The following is a 14,885-nucleotide window of genomic DNA, read 5'->3' on the forward strand; positions in this document are numbered from 1 at the left end:
CAATTCAAATGAGTGAAGGCAATTATTTTTGTATCTCATTTCGCTTTGTGAAAGTTTTCGTTCAGATTATTGTCATTATCAGCGAAAAAACAAGAGTTTGTTTGCAGAAGAAAAAAGAAATTCGTATTTCTGTGTTATGCTATCTTTCGCAGAATCTCTTTGCTGGTTTGAACCATTTGTTATAATTATTGGTATTTGTTTGAATGTCATTGTTATCCTTGTTAATGAAACTAAGAATTGGATATTGTTCATATTTTAAAGCTTTTTATTTAATGGCTCATTTTTGTGAAAAATCGTAGGGAAAAAAGCTGCTTTATTTCATTTGAATATCGATAGAATTCTTTTAAATTTATTACTAATTTTCGATTCAGTATACATTTTTGAAAATTTAGAATATATTGGCTATATATAGTAGAGTCTATTGATCATTTCTGTGATATGCTGATCGTAATTTTTAAGTGCATTCAGTCAATGATTCGAATTAACAATCAGAATCAAACCCTTCGAACTATAATTTACTCTAATTTGATTTTTAGAGTTTTGATTAATAATATTTTTATTGTTTATCGACCTGAGAATAACAATCGGCACTTTACTGCCTGAAATCAGCACCAAACTTATCCATTTTTTTAAAGATACGATAAGTGTTAATATAATAGGTTGATGTAAATTTTCAAAACTTTTTTTAAGTATCTGCATTTTAAATTCTGAGCACGTATTTTGTACCTATGAGGCAATTTTTTAGTTTTTTAATATAAATACCTTATGACATCAAATTGTATATGCATACACGTTTATCAAATTGGATTTTTATTAAAAGGAAATTAATAATTTAGGAAAGATAACTGACGGGAAAAAAAATCCCAATTTCAACTCTATATGTGTATTAAATTCACTGCCTATTATAACTATATTTTAATATTTTAATGCATTAGAATGAAAAAAACTGTTTATAAAATCGCCTTTTCTGCTTTTAAAGTTTCTAACTTATTAAAAAGGCTCAAACTGTAGATGTTAAAAATAGCTTTTACTTGATAATTATTGGAAGTGCGATAAATAATTGACTTCCATTACGCACTTAATATCTTTCATTAAAACTTTACGGGCTTAAAACTCTTTTTCTATTTAAACCAATATTTCGACACGATTTCCTGCTTAGTTTGCGCTTTGCGGAGAGGCGTTCTCCTAACAATCTCTTAATCCCATTTTCAGTGGAACTCTAATCCTATTAGATGAAAAATTACTTAGTTTGCTTACTAAACTTTGGCTGGTGCGCTTTCTAACAAACTTATCGTTCTAAGAAAAGAATATCAATTTTGTTTCACCAACTACTTTTTGGACAAAGACAAGTCTTTTGTGTGATTTATGAAATCATTACAGAAAATTTGTTCATTTTTTTCCCAACTTAACCTCAAGTTTGTGGTTTCATCATTTTTCTAAAATATAGTACAAATAATAAAATTAATTTCTATATATCTCCATGACTTCATTCGGATTAGTCTTTATTTGAATTTCATTGTTTTAATGAATGACCCACATAAAGCTTGTGATAAGTCTTTGAATTGTGGATTTCGGAAAGTTAGGTGCGCCTGCACATCAGTTATGACTGAAAAAATGTAGTATTTCAGACATAAATGGGAAACTGCCTTTCGGTTCTAGCGTGGAGTATTGTCTTGCGCAAAAATTTTAACTCAGCCAAAACGTTTATTTTGAATATTTTGTTCAAGCTATACACAAACGGTTTTCTTTTCCTTCCTATGTCTTTACACTGTCTGAATATTTTCTTAATGGAAGTGGGCATTTTGATTAATTTAATAATCAATTTAATAATTTCTTTTTTTAATTTTGTGAATAACAAATTATTAAAGTATTGCCGATTATCATACCCTTTAAGTGAGGTTAAATTTGCATTGTATGCCGAGTTAAAATAGGATACTATTTTGGAGATTAAAATTAGTAATTTAAACAATCCTATTATGCAATTATATTCGACAGTCACTTAAGTGCTTGGTAAATGATTATTGTTGCTTAACACTTTTTTTTTAATCGCGTCATGTAAAGTGTAAAATTTCTTACCACTTAACTGTCATTTTTTTGACAATAAATTTATTAAAGATTTTTTTTATATATTTATAGATCATTTTAATATATATTTATAGATCACATATTAAGGGATATCAGATCCTCCAAACTTTAGAGAAGTGTCTTTAGTTGCATTAAAATATTAATTAGCTCAAATTGGAAAAGTTTTCTCCAGGCTCGGAGACCATAAGCATCATGGGACATCTATTTTCCCATCCACAACTTCCACTACTAAAATTTTTTTTATTCGTTTTAATTTAAACTCGGTATAAGCAGATTTAAGTAACGAATTTTAAAAAATAAAAATAGTAAAATATTAAATTGTGAATAAATTTCAAGACATTTTATTTTAATAATATGTAAAAAAATGTAAAATTTAAATTTAAAAGTAATTTTATACATAATAATAAGAAAAAATGACATAACTTTTTAAGTCTTAATCTATTTAATTATAGAATAGCAGCTTTTTTAAAATTATAAGACGTCTTTTTTTTTTTAGAATTGTGATTCAAAGTAACATAAATGAATTAAATTGTCATTAAAAGGACTTGTTAACTAAGATATTCTATTATTAACATTATAATAGATAATAAATCTTGCATTCTCTAACATTTTTTTTTCTTTCATTATTAATAAGATGCGGGGTTTTTGAATTATATATACCAGAAAGAAATTTTCAACTGTTAAAGGTTATTAATTAGTGACATTATTAAAATCATGTTTAAACGATACTTGATTTTAACAGGAACAAGTTCGAAAACATGGCCTTTGTAAATTCAATAAAAGCGCAAAATTAAATTATTCTGAAAACACTTTTAAAGAAATCGAGGCAGTAAGGCCTCTAAGCAGTTGCCTACATTGCCTATTTAATAATCCGGTCCTGATCTTATTAGGGATTTTTTTAATTCCTTACTCAAGCAATTTCCATAAACTTTTATCTTCCTAATTATCCTCGATACTTCCCTTTATATGTTTTGTTTCGCTGCCTGTAAATGATAATTTGGCTTATCTTGCCTTACTCATGTTAAACAGCCATCGATCTTTATCTCCAGAGATTCGGAATAGGAATTGCAGTCACATCTGCCGCCACGAAAAATATCAAATGTCCCTATGAAAACCTCGTTTTCTCTCCGACTGAACGGAAACGGACAAAACTCCCTCAACGTCCTAGATCGATTCACGATCGGTTTGAAGGATAACCTCAACGGACATCGATCCCATCAGAGGCTCTTCTGGGACTACTCGCGCCATCTGGTGTGTTTAGTAGTATCTATTCAAAAAAATGTTTTCTGATGAAACGGATACAAAGTTTTTGATTGGTTAAGTGTTTTGATTTAGTTTCCTGTTATAAAGTTTATGGTGACTCGGATAGGAAAGATAGCACGGAATCGAAGTTATTAATATTTTTAACTGTTTTTATTTTTAAGAAAATGCAACTTGTTGGCAAGTATCTAAACTTCATGAAAAATATTTAAACAGCTCAGCTATATTCTTTCATTAATATTTTTAACATAAAATTAAGATAGTTCTTATTATTAGAGTTGTAATAATCTATAAATTAATCTATCTATATAAGGAAGATGCAATGAAAATATCGAAAAATTCATAATATTTTTGCAATTAAATGTGTCATTAAAACTAATGCAACAAAAATAAATTCATGAATATAGATGTCATATATTTATAAATTTCATTTAAAATGCGTTTATCCTATAAACGCCTATTTACTTTCATAAAAATTAATTTTAATGTGCTTAAATATAATTTACTGCATTTAATTAAATTACTAACTTATTAATATTTAATTTATAAAGTGAATATGAAAAGAAAAAAAAAATCGTTGTGGCAGCTTAAGGGATTTTAAACTGTTTCTTAGAATCAGACTTTATTTGTAACTGCGTACATTAATTTGTTTCTAAAATAGTCTTATTGTTTTATCTGCATTCATAATTTCAAAATAACTTTCTTTTTGTTATATACCATACATATGCTAGTAAAAATTCGCAAGACATAACTTAGAAGGAACTTTCTCCAGAGTATTTTTAATATTTCTCTACAGTTTATAATATATTTATGATATGCATTGACATATAAAATTTTTTCATCCTGCGTTAAGAAATGAAATATTTCTCTCAAAATTAATACGAATTCGAGAAAAGCAAAAGCTGCCTGCTATTTAAATCTTTTGCAAATCGGATTGTGAAACGAAATTTTGTTCAATACCTATTCTCTTTTTATAGTTCGTGCATTTATTTATTCCAAATGGTCAATTTGATATATGTTTGTAACCAAACATTATTTTACTTTGCTTAGGATAGATCCTATTATTGTTATTAAAATGACTTGATGATTAAATTTTTCTGTTATTAACATTACAATGAATAATGATTTTTGTATTCTGAAACGTTCTTTTTGTTCATTATTAATAATGAACGAAAAGATACATTTTTAAACACTTTATCATATTCTTGATTATTTCATGCTACAATATTTGTTCCACCAAAAGAATTTATCACTTTTTTATCTGTTAAAAGATTTACACGTTGTTAATGACTGAGTGGCTCGCCGCTTCTCGAATGGTATCTTTGACATTATCTTTGTTTCAGAAGGGCGGAAACATTTTCAACTTCTGCGGGGAATCTCTTAAGCTGAACGGTTCTTTACCACTCACCTCATTTCCCGTCATCACCTACGAAAATATGACCCTGTCTTCGGTAGTGGCCACCACCACATCGCATCATATAGTTGCTTTCATCGGAACGAGAAGTGGACTTCTCAAAAAGGTGAGTTAGTTTGTTTCACATTTTGCATTTTTAGAAATTATAAAATCCAGGAAAATGACAGATGCCAGTAATAGCAGTATCTTGTGGTGAAAGCTTATAAGCCAGTTAACAGCTACGCTACCCGAGCAGTTGCTTTTGTATCATGGTCATGTTACTGGGCTGTGAACCACAAGGTCCCAGGTTTTATCCTTGCGCATCACAATCCGCTACATTGGTGACCTGGACGTGATTTGAACACACAATCCTCTACATTGGTGACCTGGACGTGATTCGAACACACAATCCGCTACAATCTTGGGGTGTAAATTGTAACGCGTCAGTCTGAACCGAGGGACAAGGCTGTGAACTTATGTCCTAACTTCCTAAGTTAAAACTTTATTCACGATTATTTTCTAATTTAAATATGTTTACTTAAATAATTTTTGAAGTGTTCTATATTTATTTAATATTAATGTTTGATATTAATGCAATACACTTTATTATTTTAAAAGAGATAGTTGGTGTAATAGAAGAAGAAAATATAATTTTATTTAAATTATCTTTTAATACTAATATTTGACTTATTTGTATACACAAAATTATTTTAAAAAATATAGCTGATATCATAAGAAGAAAAAAATATATAATTTTGTTTAAATTATGATGTAATACGAATATTTCAGTTTTTGAGTGCGTGTCGCATCCAGTGACCTATGGACGAGAGGAAAGTGAAAGTATCCTGAAGTAATTTCGCAATTTATATATATATGCGAGGACACATCATTACAGCAATTAGTTGATTTTCGGACAAAAATGGCTTTAAGAAAAGATAATATGCCCCGAGTTCCATTTATCTTTTCTACTCACTTAATTATAACATTTCATCAATAACATGAAATATACTTTTACAGAAAATAATTTTTAAAAAAAATTTTGCATTGAAATGAAAATGAATGTTGAAATAATAATAATAATAAAATTGCCAAATTTGGTTTCACTTGTCTACCAATAGCGTAAGGCAAATGAGTCGAATATATTAAACTCAAGAATCTAAAGGGACAAGGAAATGGAGGATTAATAAAATGTGTCAGTATTTAAATTTGTTTCAAAACTTTATCTGGAATAGCAATAACCAGTTCGGCATAATTTTGGAATTTAGCTTATTATAAGCATGATTTTGTACTGTATGCATGTTACTTTCAAATGCGCTAAACATTAAAAAAAATATTGGAGCATATTATCATTTAATATAACTTATTTTAATTATTAATAATATAAATATAACTTATTTTAATATGAAATTTTTTCTTCCTATCGCCACTGTTTAATCACTGAAAAAAAAAACATCAGGGTAAAATATTGATATGCGCATCCAATTGTAAATGCTACTGTAAAAAGTGAAATGTCAAAAAATATGATTATTTGGAGAATTTTAATGAAAATTATTTAAATAGTATTTTTATTTCCTTGTATTTCAAAATATGACAGATACATGTCAGATTTCTATCAGTATTTCAGCATCGAAATTTCATGTATGCAGCTGACTTGTAGTCAAGCTCCAGAATTTAAGAAGTGGCGATTTATTTTATTAGTTTAACTCATTGAATCTTCCTGGAATTTTCATTCGAGACAATCAAACGCAATTCAAAATTTTAGGGGCGTTGTTATATTTATGCAAAATTTAGTGGCGAGATAGGTAAATTGGATATAAATATCTCAGGGAGAACGTATGAAGGTTTTTAGATGGAAGTTGACAAGTAAAAGTGAGATTAGTAAAGAGGAAGGCAGAAGCCGAAAAATACCCCCCTGTTCAGATGCCGACTTGGTTCAAAATAAAAGAAGAACTCACTTCTTTGAAAATGGAAATATAATTTTTAAGTATAGTCTAACATGCATATCGAACCCTTCAATATCACAAGGAATGGAGTGCTCAGAAACACACAGTAGCCTATCCTTCATTAGTTACTATCAAAGTTATTGGATCGAATAAAAAGAAATGTTATTTTTAAAGTATAATATAATGTACATGTCAAAGCCTTTGTTTCCACGACTCAATTGGACCGTTTGACACTAAAAACGAAAAATTGTATGGTAGAAAATGGCTTTTCAGATCGTCATTAATCATTTGGAAGCTATTTTCTCTGACGCTTAATTTTTCATTCTCATCAAGCGTCTGAAAAAAAAAAAAAAAAAAAAAACCAAAGGTCATTTTTTTTTTATTTCATTCATTTTGTTTTCTCAAGGACACTTTGAAAATGGTGTGGTTATTTGCATTTAAACGTTTTTCTAGCTTTAGTTAGAGAGATTCTTTTTGTTCACCAGAGCAATTTGATCTATGCCGAAGTTGGCCAATTCGTTTATTTATGTGTATTTGATCACGCTGGTTTTATGAAACAAATTTTATGATTTTTTTTTAACTACAATTAAATAAAAGTAGCATCAAATTTCCGCTTTTTATAAATCTGGCGTTGAAAAATGTATTGCAGATGAAAAATCATTATTGGCAAACATACAGTCTGGATGTTTTAGGACGTGCTTTAGATGAAAGAAAATTCAACGGAAACAGTTGAAAAGAGGCAGATCTTTTTTCATTTTTTTCATCACAATATCTAGGCATAAAATTTTCACTTTGGAAGGAAGAAAAGGATGCACCCTAATCTTTCCAGTTCTTTAGCAAATAGGCTTCTATGTATAGCACTGAAGTAACAGTCTATGACTAAGGGTAATATATGACTTAGTTGGATTTTATTTTGTATGTATAGCACTGTAGTAACAGTCTATGACTAAGGGTAATCTATGACTTAGTTGGATTTTATGGTGCAGGAATCAAATCTATGTTATACAGAACATATTTGTGAAGGATTTTTGGTAAAATTCCATGTATAAGTTTTAGGGAAAGTTTAATGTAAATCTGAGAAAATATTGAAGTCCATGTCCAACAACTAGCACTAGTAAAAAAAAAAAAAAAAAAAAAAAAAACTTAGGAGTTCAAAAAAAATCCGTGTATGGTAAAAATATTTTTAAACACTGAAGATAATGAGTTTTGTGAAGTAATTAAGTGATTTAAAACCGGACAATAGTATATTTATTAGCTGATTTAATTTTTACAGTATAAAGTCGTGATCACTTATGATGATCAGAGAGATAAGCAAGTTGATCATTCATCTTCTTCCACATTTTTTTAGAACTTTTGAAAATTGATATTTTAATCATAAAGACTTACTGTGTATTACAAGCTGATAAAGTTTGTGAAAAGAATAATTGTTGATTTTTTATAATTCACTTTTTCTTTATTCAACTCTGCCATTTACTATATTCTTCAAACCAAACAATACAGTGAATTATGATTGTAATAATTAATAAAAATTGGCAATATCTCTAACGATTCCATTATCCAATCTGGCAAATAATGAGCATTACTTTACAATAGGTAATGCTTATAACTAAGGAATAAATTATTACATTTTGAATACCCTTAACTCATTTCTAAGGGGATTAGGCAGAGAAAGAAAAAACAGTGTGTTGATTGAGTTAAATGATTAATCCATTAGTCTATTTGAGTTCTTCAGGGGTCTTTCTTTGACTCTTTGAGGTTTGCGAATGTCTATGGAGAAGAAATCTCCCGCCGAGAACCTTAATCGAAAACAGTCCTTTCACCCTTTTTTTATATCTTTTTTATTTTACACTTTTTTTTTTGTATGGCCGGTAAGTTACGTACATTGCAGGATTCCATTATCCGATTGGCAGCACCCTGCCGTGGATGTTGAGGAACTTACGTGTTTTGGGGGGAGGGGTGGGTGAACGGGGAAAAAAAGGACAGGGAGGGTGTAAATGTTGCAACCTTTCTAAAAGTCTTAGGTAGAAAAAGAAGATTGGAAGTTGCTCATCAAAGGTCACAGTGATCAGAGTCATAGCGTGACAAATAAGCGCAGGAAAAAAAAAAGGGAGAGGGATGACGGGAAAACCTCTTAAGATGGTATTACTTAACGTGATACGCTTCGATATTTGGTCGCATTTGTTTCATGAAATGGTAGTGATCGCTCTTGCTGATCCATGTGTGACCACTGTACAGGAACTAATGATATATTTTGACTTCGTGAGGAAATCATGACAGAGTGGAATTTTTGACCAGGTAATTCAAGGTCAACGCCAACACTTCTTGAATACTCGAGAAAATTGTTTTGTTTTTATTCAGTTTAAGAATTCCAGGTAATTCAAGTATGACAGAAGAAACGAAACCAAATGTTTGGCGTAATTTCTTTTTAATTAATGCCATTAAAATCGAGTGACATTTACAAATAGGTTCATATAATAGTTTCGAGATGAAAATAATTGTTACTTACATTGTAACAGGTAGTTGATCACACAAGTCCAAGTGCAGGATATGCAATTAGAATGTTAAATCATGTTGAATAATTAAGTATTTTTTTCTCCTGAAATTCCTATTAGAATATTTCTTGAACCTGAAACAGTAAGTCCAAAATAAAACCAGTATATTTTTTTTAAAATTTACATTAAAAAAATATATTGGTACTAATATACTGGTTTTACTTAATACAAATATTCTGGTATACAAATACAAATACACTTTATACAAATATACTTTACACAAATATACTGGTATATATACAAATATATTGTATACAAATATACTTTACACAAATATACTGGTTTTTTTTAAAGTTTACTTTAAAAAAATTGGAATTGTACAAATTTTGATCAATATAAGACCAAGTTGACATATGCAAAAAATTTTAATTTCAGCTGCAGTATTAAAAGAAATTTATATGTTTTATTTATCAGTTTTCAATAAATTTATATTCATTGCTTGACTTGCTCTGATAACTTGATCTAATAATTTTTTGTTATTATTATTTTTCATTCTTAATGGTCAATTCCCATGCAATAAAAACAGACAAAGCATTCTACAGTTTTAAGAGAATGAGAAGTTCAATTCATTGATATAGGAAGTAGGTCAATATATAGTCATTTTAACGTGCTCAGTTCGTAGCGATATTTCCAGTTGCTTATGTATTCAATAATAGATTAAAGCTTCCTTGTACTTACATGTACATTTTTGAGTTAGGAGATAAAACTTATGTGCCGAAAGTTTTATTACGCTTGGCTTCAGGTATGATGCAATAATAAATTAAAACTTATGTCCATTATTCATATCTTCTTATCAAACGAAATGAAACTGTGTGTATACTAAATCCTGTTCTCCTATCTTTTCGTTTTGGTGGAAACTGATATTATATGGTAAAATTAATACATGTTTCAGTTAAAAAACTATTTCCATGGAATTAATTCAACCATAGAGATTGGTTTTTATCTTTTTACAGCATAGCTAATTAATTTTTCCATCAGTATGCTACATTGCAATTGCTGAACATATCTGTATTGCAATGAATGGCTGCAATCTAGAAGAGGTTATCAAAAATTGCAATAAAGAGAACACAACTCTGATATGAAAAAACCATTAAATAGCTGCATGGAATTTAAATTAGCCATATGAAAACTGTGCTTGCAAAAGGCACCGTCACATTTCAATGCTAAGAAGCTGTCCAAGATCCCCATAAATCTTTTAGACACTTTTCGCAGCTGCCATCCGTTTTTTCCATTCTGATTTCTCGAATCAATTTAATAGACTCGTCCTCCGCATCTTCCCAAAATTAACATTCTCCAGTCCTCTCCATATCATAACGCATATTTTTTAATTGAATCGTCAAGAAGATAAATGGAATTGCCCGTCCAGTACCATCATTCGCAAGAATGCGATGCAACGAATTTATTTCCCACGGATTAGGTTTCTGCCCCAAGGGTTACTGATAGGACCCAAGCCACATTTCCCCCAGAGAGAGCCCGGCGTTAAAATGAGACGACATCTGCGTCGGGCCAAAGGCGTGACAGCGTTGATGTCTTAACTGCATGTCGGGGCGCTGGAGGAGACGAGATGGATAGCGCTCGTGGGACTTTCTGGGACGGAGTTATGATCGAGAAACAAACTTTCAAAAGCCTCAACCTCGTGTCAGAGGTTTCGCCCCCCCCCCCTACACTTGCTACGCTTAAGTGTGTGCAAGCGCCCGAAAAGAAAGAGTTATCTTGTTCTCAAGATTCTTCTGTGAGGATTCCGCCTCTTGTAAATTCACGAGGGTGTGACGCGTTGTGAGTTATAGTGATTGTGGATTTAAGCTTGATAAGAAGCAACAGAAGCGTGACTTTTATGTGTATGAGGTAATATTTGAATTAGTTTGTATCGAAGTCCGAAAGTATGAAGTCAGTGATATTGATAATTTTATTTTTGAATTCATATTTGGAGGAATGAATAGACATTCAGAACAGATAAAAAATAATACCATTTTAGGGAACAAGCTGAAAATAACGTTTAACCTTTTGACTACCAACGGGATATATACATCCCACTAGCCTTTTAAAATCAGCTTAAATAGTTCTAAGTAAAAGTAGTTTTTTGGTGGAGGGAGGGTGTATTTGGCCATCATATCCTAGCCGCGGGGGTTTAAAAACATTTGAAAAAAATCGGATAAATTTGTCTAATACAGAAGCTATTATCTTCATTTTCTACGCGATTGCAGAGAGAAATTGGTACTCAAAGGGTTAAATCAAAATATGTAGATCACAACAAAGTCATAGAAACGTGAAATGCTTAAACTAATACAATGACTAAATTAAATCACTGTAAATACCATAATAAAAAACCCTCAAAAATTTACAAATTAAAAATATATTATAAATACGATTCAAATTCTTATATACTTGTATTGTTTTCAGTCATTTTTTTTAAAATTTTGATTTGATATCTAGGTTTTTGATGGGGAAAAAAATATTTTCTACTTTTTTAGGATACTAATAAAAGGATCTTTTAATTATTATTTTTTATGCTTACTTATATATTAACATAATTCGATCTCTATTATTATTGCAATTTTCATAAATTTATAGTCTTTTCTTTTATCGACTGAGGCAGCTTTTAGATGCTGAAGAATTTTCATACGTGTCCTTCTTGTGGAATAAAACGGTATATATTTTAAATTTAGAGCGCTAAAACCGTTCCCTATCGCTACTTGCAGATCCCTTACGCCGTCTATTTCCCCATAAGTTTATTTCCCAGAGCTGGCTGCTTCTCTGTTTATGTTGCAAATTCGTAGAAGACAACTAGCCGTAGAGCTCTCACGAAATTCCCTTTTGGGGGTCAGGCTGTGTGATACGCTTTTTTTAAAGTATATTTTTTTCTCCTCCATTTACGATGTCAATCTAAAGGAATAAGAGAAAGGGGGTGCCACAATTTGGTTGTCGTATGACTTTAGAAATCCATCCAGATATTCAGGAGTATTAAGAATTTTATTGAAGGGGGCCGTCAACTGGTGTAGGAAAATTGAGTTTCTGGTGTATTCAACTTGCTTTTATTTAACGTGGGTAGATTATTAATTGTCATTTTCTGTAGATCGTGTATAATAAGAAATAAAATATTTATTCACTAAAAAATATAATATGTTTTATTAAAAAAATTAGTAAAAATATTTTTTTAGCTTAATTGCTAGGCTTATGTATTAAAAAATATTTATTTTCTGTCTTGATTAATTTAGCGTCTTAAATTATAAGACTGAATTTTCAATCGTTAAGCTTAAATATCGAATTGAAATGCATTCATATCAAGTATATATTTTCATCTCATCTGTTAGTTAATGGTTTTATATAGAACTCAGAATACAAACTAAAACGATTGATTTTATTTATTTATTATTTATTTTTTGAAACATCACCTCAGAAATTTTTTTAAGACCTATACACAAAACATTCCTTTTTTAGTGTTGCTAAATTTTAAGAAAGATATATAATAATTATGTAAATAAAATTAATTATTTATGTATTTAAAAAATTAACTGATCATTTGCTTAATGAAAAAAAAAATTATATCCATGGCGTAGCGTTCTCCTCCCTTAAACAACTGATTAGAAAAAAGTGTGAAAAAAATAAAATAAAAACAGTGGAGTTTGTTTCCGCTCGCTCCCGAAGTTTGATACTCGTTTATATGTCCTTCACCCCTTTCCCAGTTTTTATTTTTGTAAAATTCTACAGACTTTGCAATTATTTAAACTGATTTGTTCTCATCTTACGAAACTGTTGCAAACTGTTTTAAATTTTCTGAAACTTTCATGTAAATTTTATTCATCTTGCTTCGTTTCCACTCTTTCAATTTTCCCTCTACTTTCATTCCAGCTGTAATGTATTCCCGTAAGGCCATTTAATACCCTGAAAGCAGGGGGGGGGGGGCTATTTCGTTGGCTTTCCTGAGGGTTAAGTGAATTAACTTCCTTTCTATCCCCTTCCTCTGCCATTATAATTTCTTTTCCTGTATAATGCCGAATTCCAACCATCATACTTTATTGTAAGCCTCTATTGGAACATTTAATTAGCCTGCTTATTCATTTGTGTAAAGTCTTCTAAGTATCAAGTTTTGTGTTCCAAATTATACATCGTATATCATAAGCAAATTGCTTATGTAATTCATAAGTATCATCATCATAGTGATATTGGTATAATGCAGCTCCTGGCTGGGACCTTCAACTGCGTCTGAGAATATTGCCTGGGCTTTGTGTGACAATGAAAATTTGAGATGTTGCTGGAAACATATGCAAAGTAGTGAACTTAGTAGGTGAAGTTAACATGAATTTAAGCTAAGATTCAGCTATTCAAATTAAAAAGTTATATAGAAATAAAATAGTTCCAAAAAGAAAAAAATAATTAATTAATTTCTAGCTATCTTTAATATTGTATTCACTGAAGTTTGTGAGGTCAGCGAAGGTAAAATATTAGACTCTTAAGATCGACTCTTGGCACGAGTCAGGTAAGTGAAGGATCGGCAGACCTTCATTCTGTGGTGCGAAGTTTGGGCACTTTCCCTTTTTCCATTCAAGCATCACTATTGTCGTTGCGAAGGGGGTGGACGCACAATCTCTCGATGACAGTCTCTGGATATCGTTTTAGTACCGGGAGTCGAGCTCGTTAAGTTCCTGGGCCGAAGGCCTCGTAAAAATTCTCGCTCGTAAAAACCATTTTTTTCCTCCTCCGACCATCGCTTGGGGAGGGCGTACCATAAAGCACTGGTCGCGCTTTCCTTCCTCTTTTTATTGGTTCAGGCTTCTTCCTTCCTCTCTGAAAAGAACTAACTGTGCCTTGTTAGCGTGATAGTTTATACTGTCGCGCGTTTTTGCCACGACTATTTTTGAACGATCTTGTTACCCGCCGCAAAAGAGTGCATGTTTTAATGCCGGAGCAGCACATGTGGTAGGCATTCTGCTGACTTTCTTGTTCAAGCGTTTTGGGAAAAGTACTTAATGTCCGGCATCTTTTGGGGGCGTTTTATTATGGTTAGAAAGAAAGAAATTAATGGAAGTCATTACCTGGGAAGCCCGTGTATTCATTCCTATCTTCCTAGTCTGAAATCTTTGTGTTTGCGGTATTCATTGAAGTGAAAGACTTTTGTTGTTATAACAATGAAGGAATTCTGGTTTATCTCTCAGAAAAAGGCTTTGCTAGGTGAACTTTGTGTTTTATCGCTGAAATTCGGTAAATTTTGAGTTACCTAGCTCTTTCTTATTTATCTGTATACCTCAGTTGTGCCTTCTTTCCTCCCACTTCTTTCAGAATTATATGTTTTAAATCTCGGTTAGCATTAGATATTCGGTAAAAATAATGTTTGTAGGCGATCTTTAACAATAACATTAACTGATAGAAAATCCCAGTAAGCAGTGATGAAATTATTATTTCGGAATGACGACATATCTTGCATTGCAAAAATTACGTCATATTAATTCCGCTAGAAGTGATTTCTTTCAATTTACGAAAGTAGGAAAGTGTTTTTGTTTTAGAAATTTATATATTATATGAAATTTCTTTCTCAAGTCTTTATGTTAGAAATTTGCCTGATCTTAAAAGCATGGCTTCTCAAATTTCTATGTTACTGGAAGAAAACAGTATTTTCACAATATTTCCATTTGTAATTTTATTTAAAATCATTGA

At 30.7% G+C, this 14,885-nt stretch overlaps 1 protein-coding gene across 8 annotated transcripts in view; it reads left to right on the forward strand.

Annotated features, from left to right (window-relative positions):
• The window catches only part of LOC129991361 (plexin-B-like), a 454,065-nt gene that overhangs the window by 382,032 nt on the left and 57,148 nt on the right, over positions 1–14,885 (forward strand). For 6 of the 8 annotated variants that reach the window (XM_056098226.1, XM_056098227.1, XM_056098225.1 and 3 more), the window contains one exon: positions 4,689–4,865. In XM_056098226.1, the coding sequence (XP_055954201.1) occupies positions 4,689–4,865 (177 nt within the window). The remainder of the gene's footprint in view (positions 1–4,688; positions 4,866–14,885) is intronic. The other 2 variants (XM_056098228.1, XM_056098231.1) reach the window with 1 other exon arrangement.

The sequence above is a fragment of the Argiope bruennichi genome, chromosome 2, assembly GCF_947563725.1.
Source record: "Argiope bruennichi chromosome 2, qqArgBrue1.1, whole genome shotgun sequence".
Lineage (NCBI taxonomy): Eukaryota > Metazoa > Arthropoda > Arachnida > Araneae > Araneidae > Argiope > Argiope bruennichi.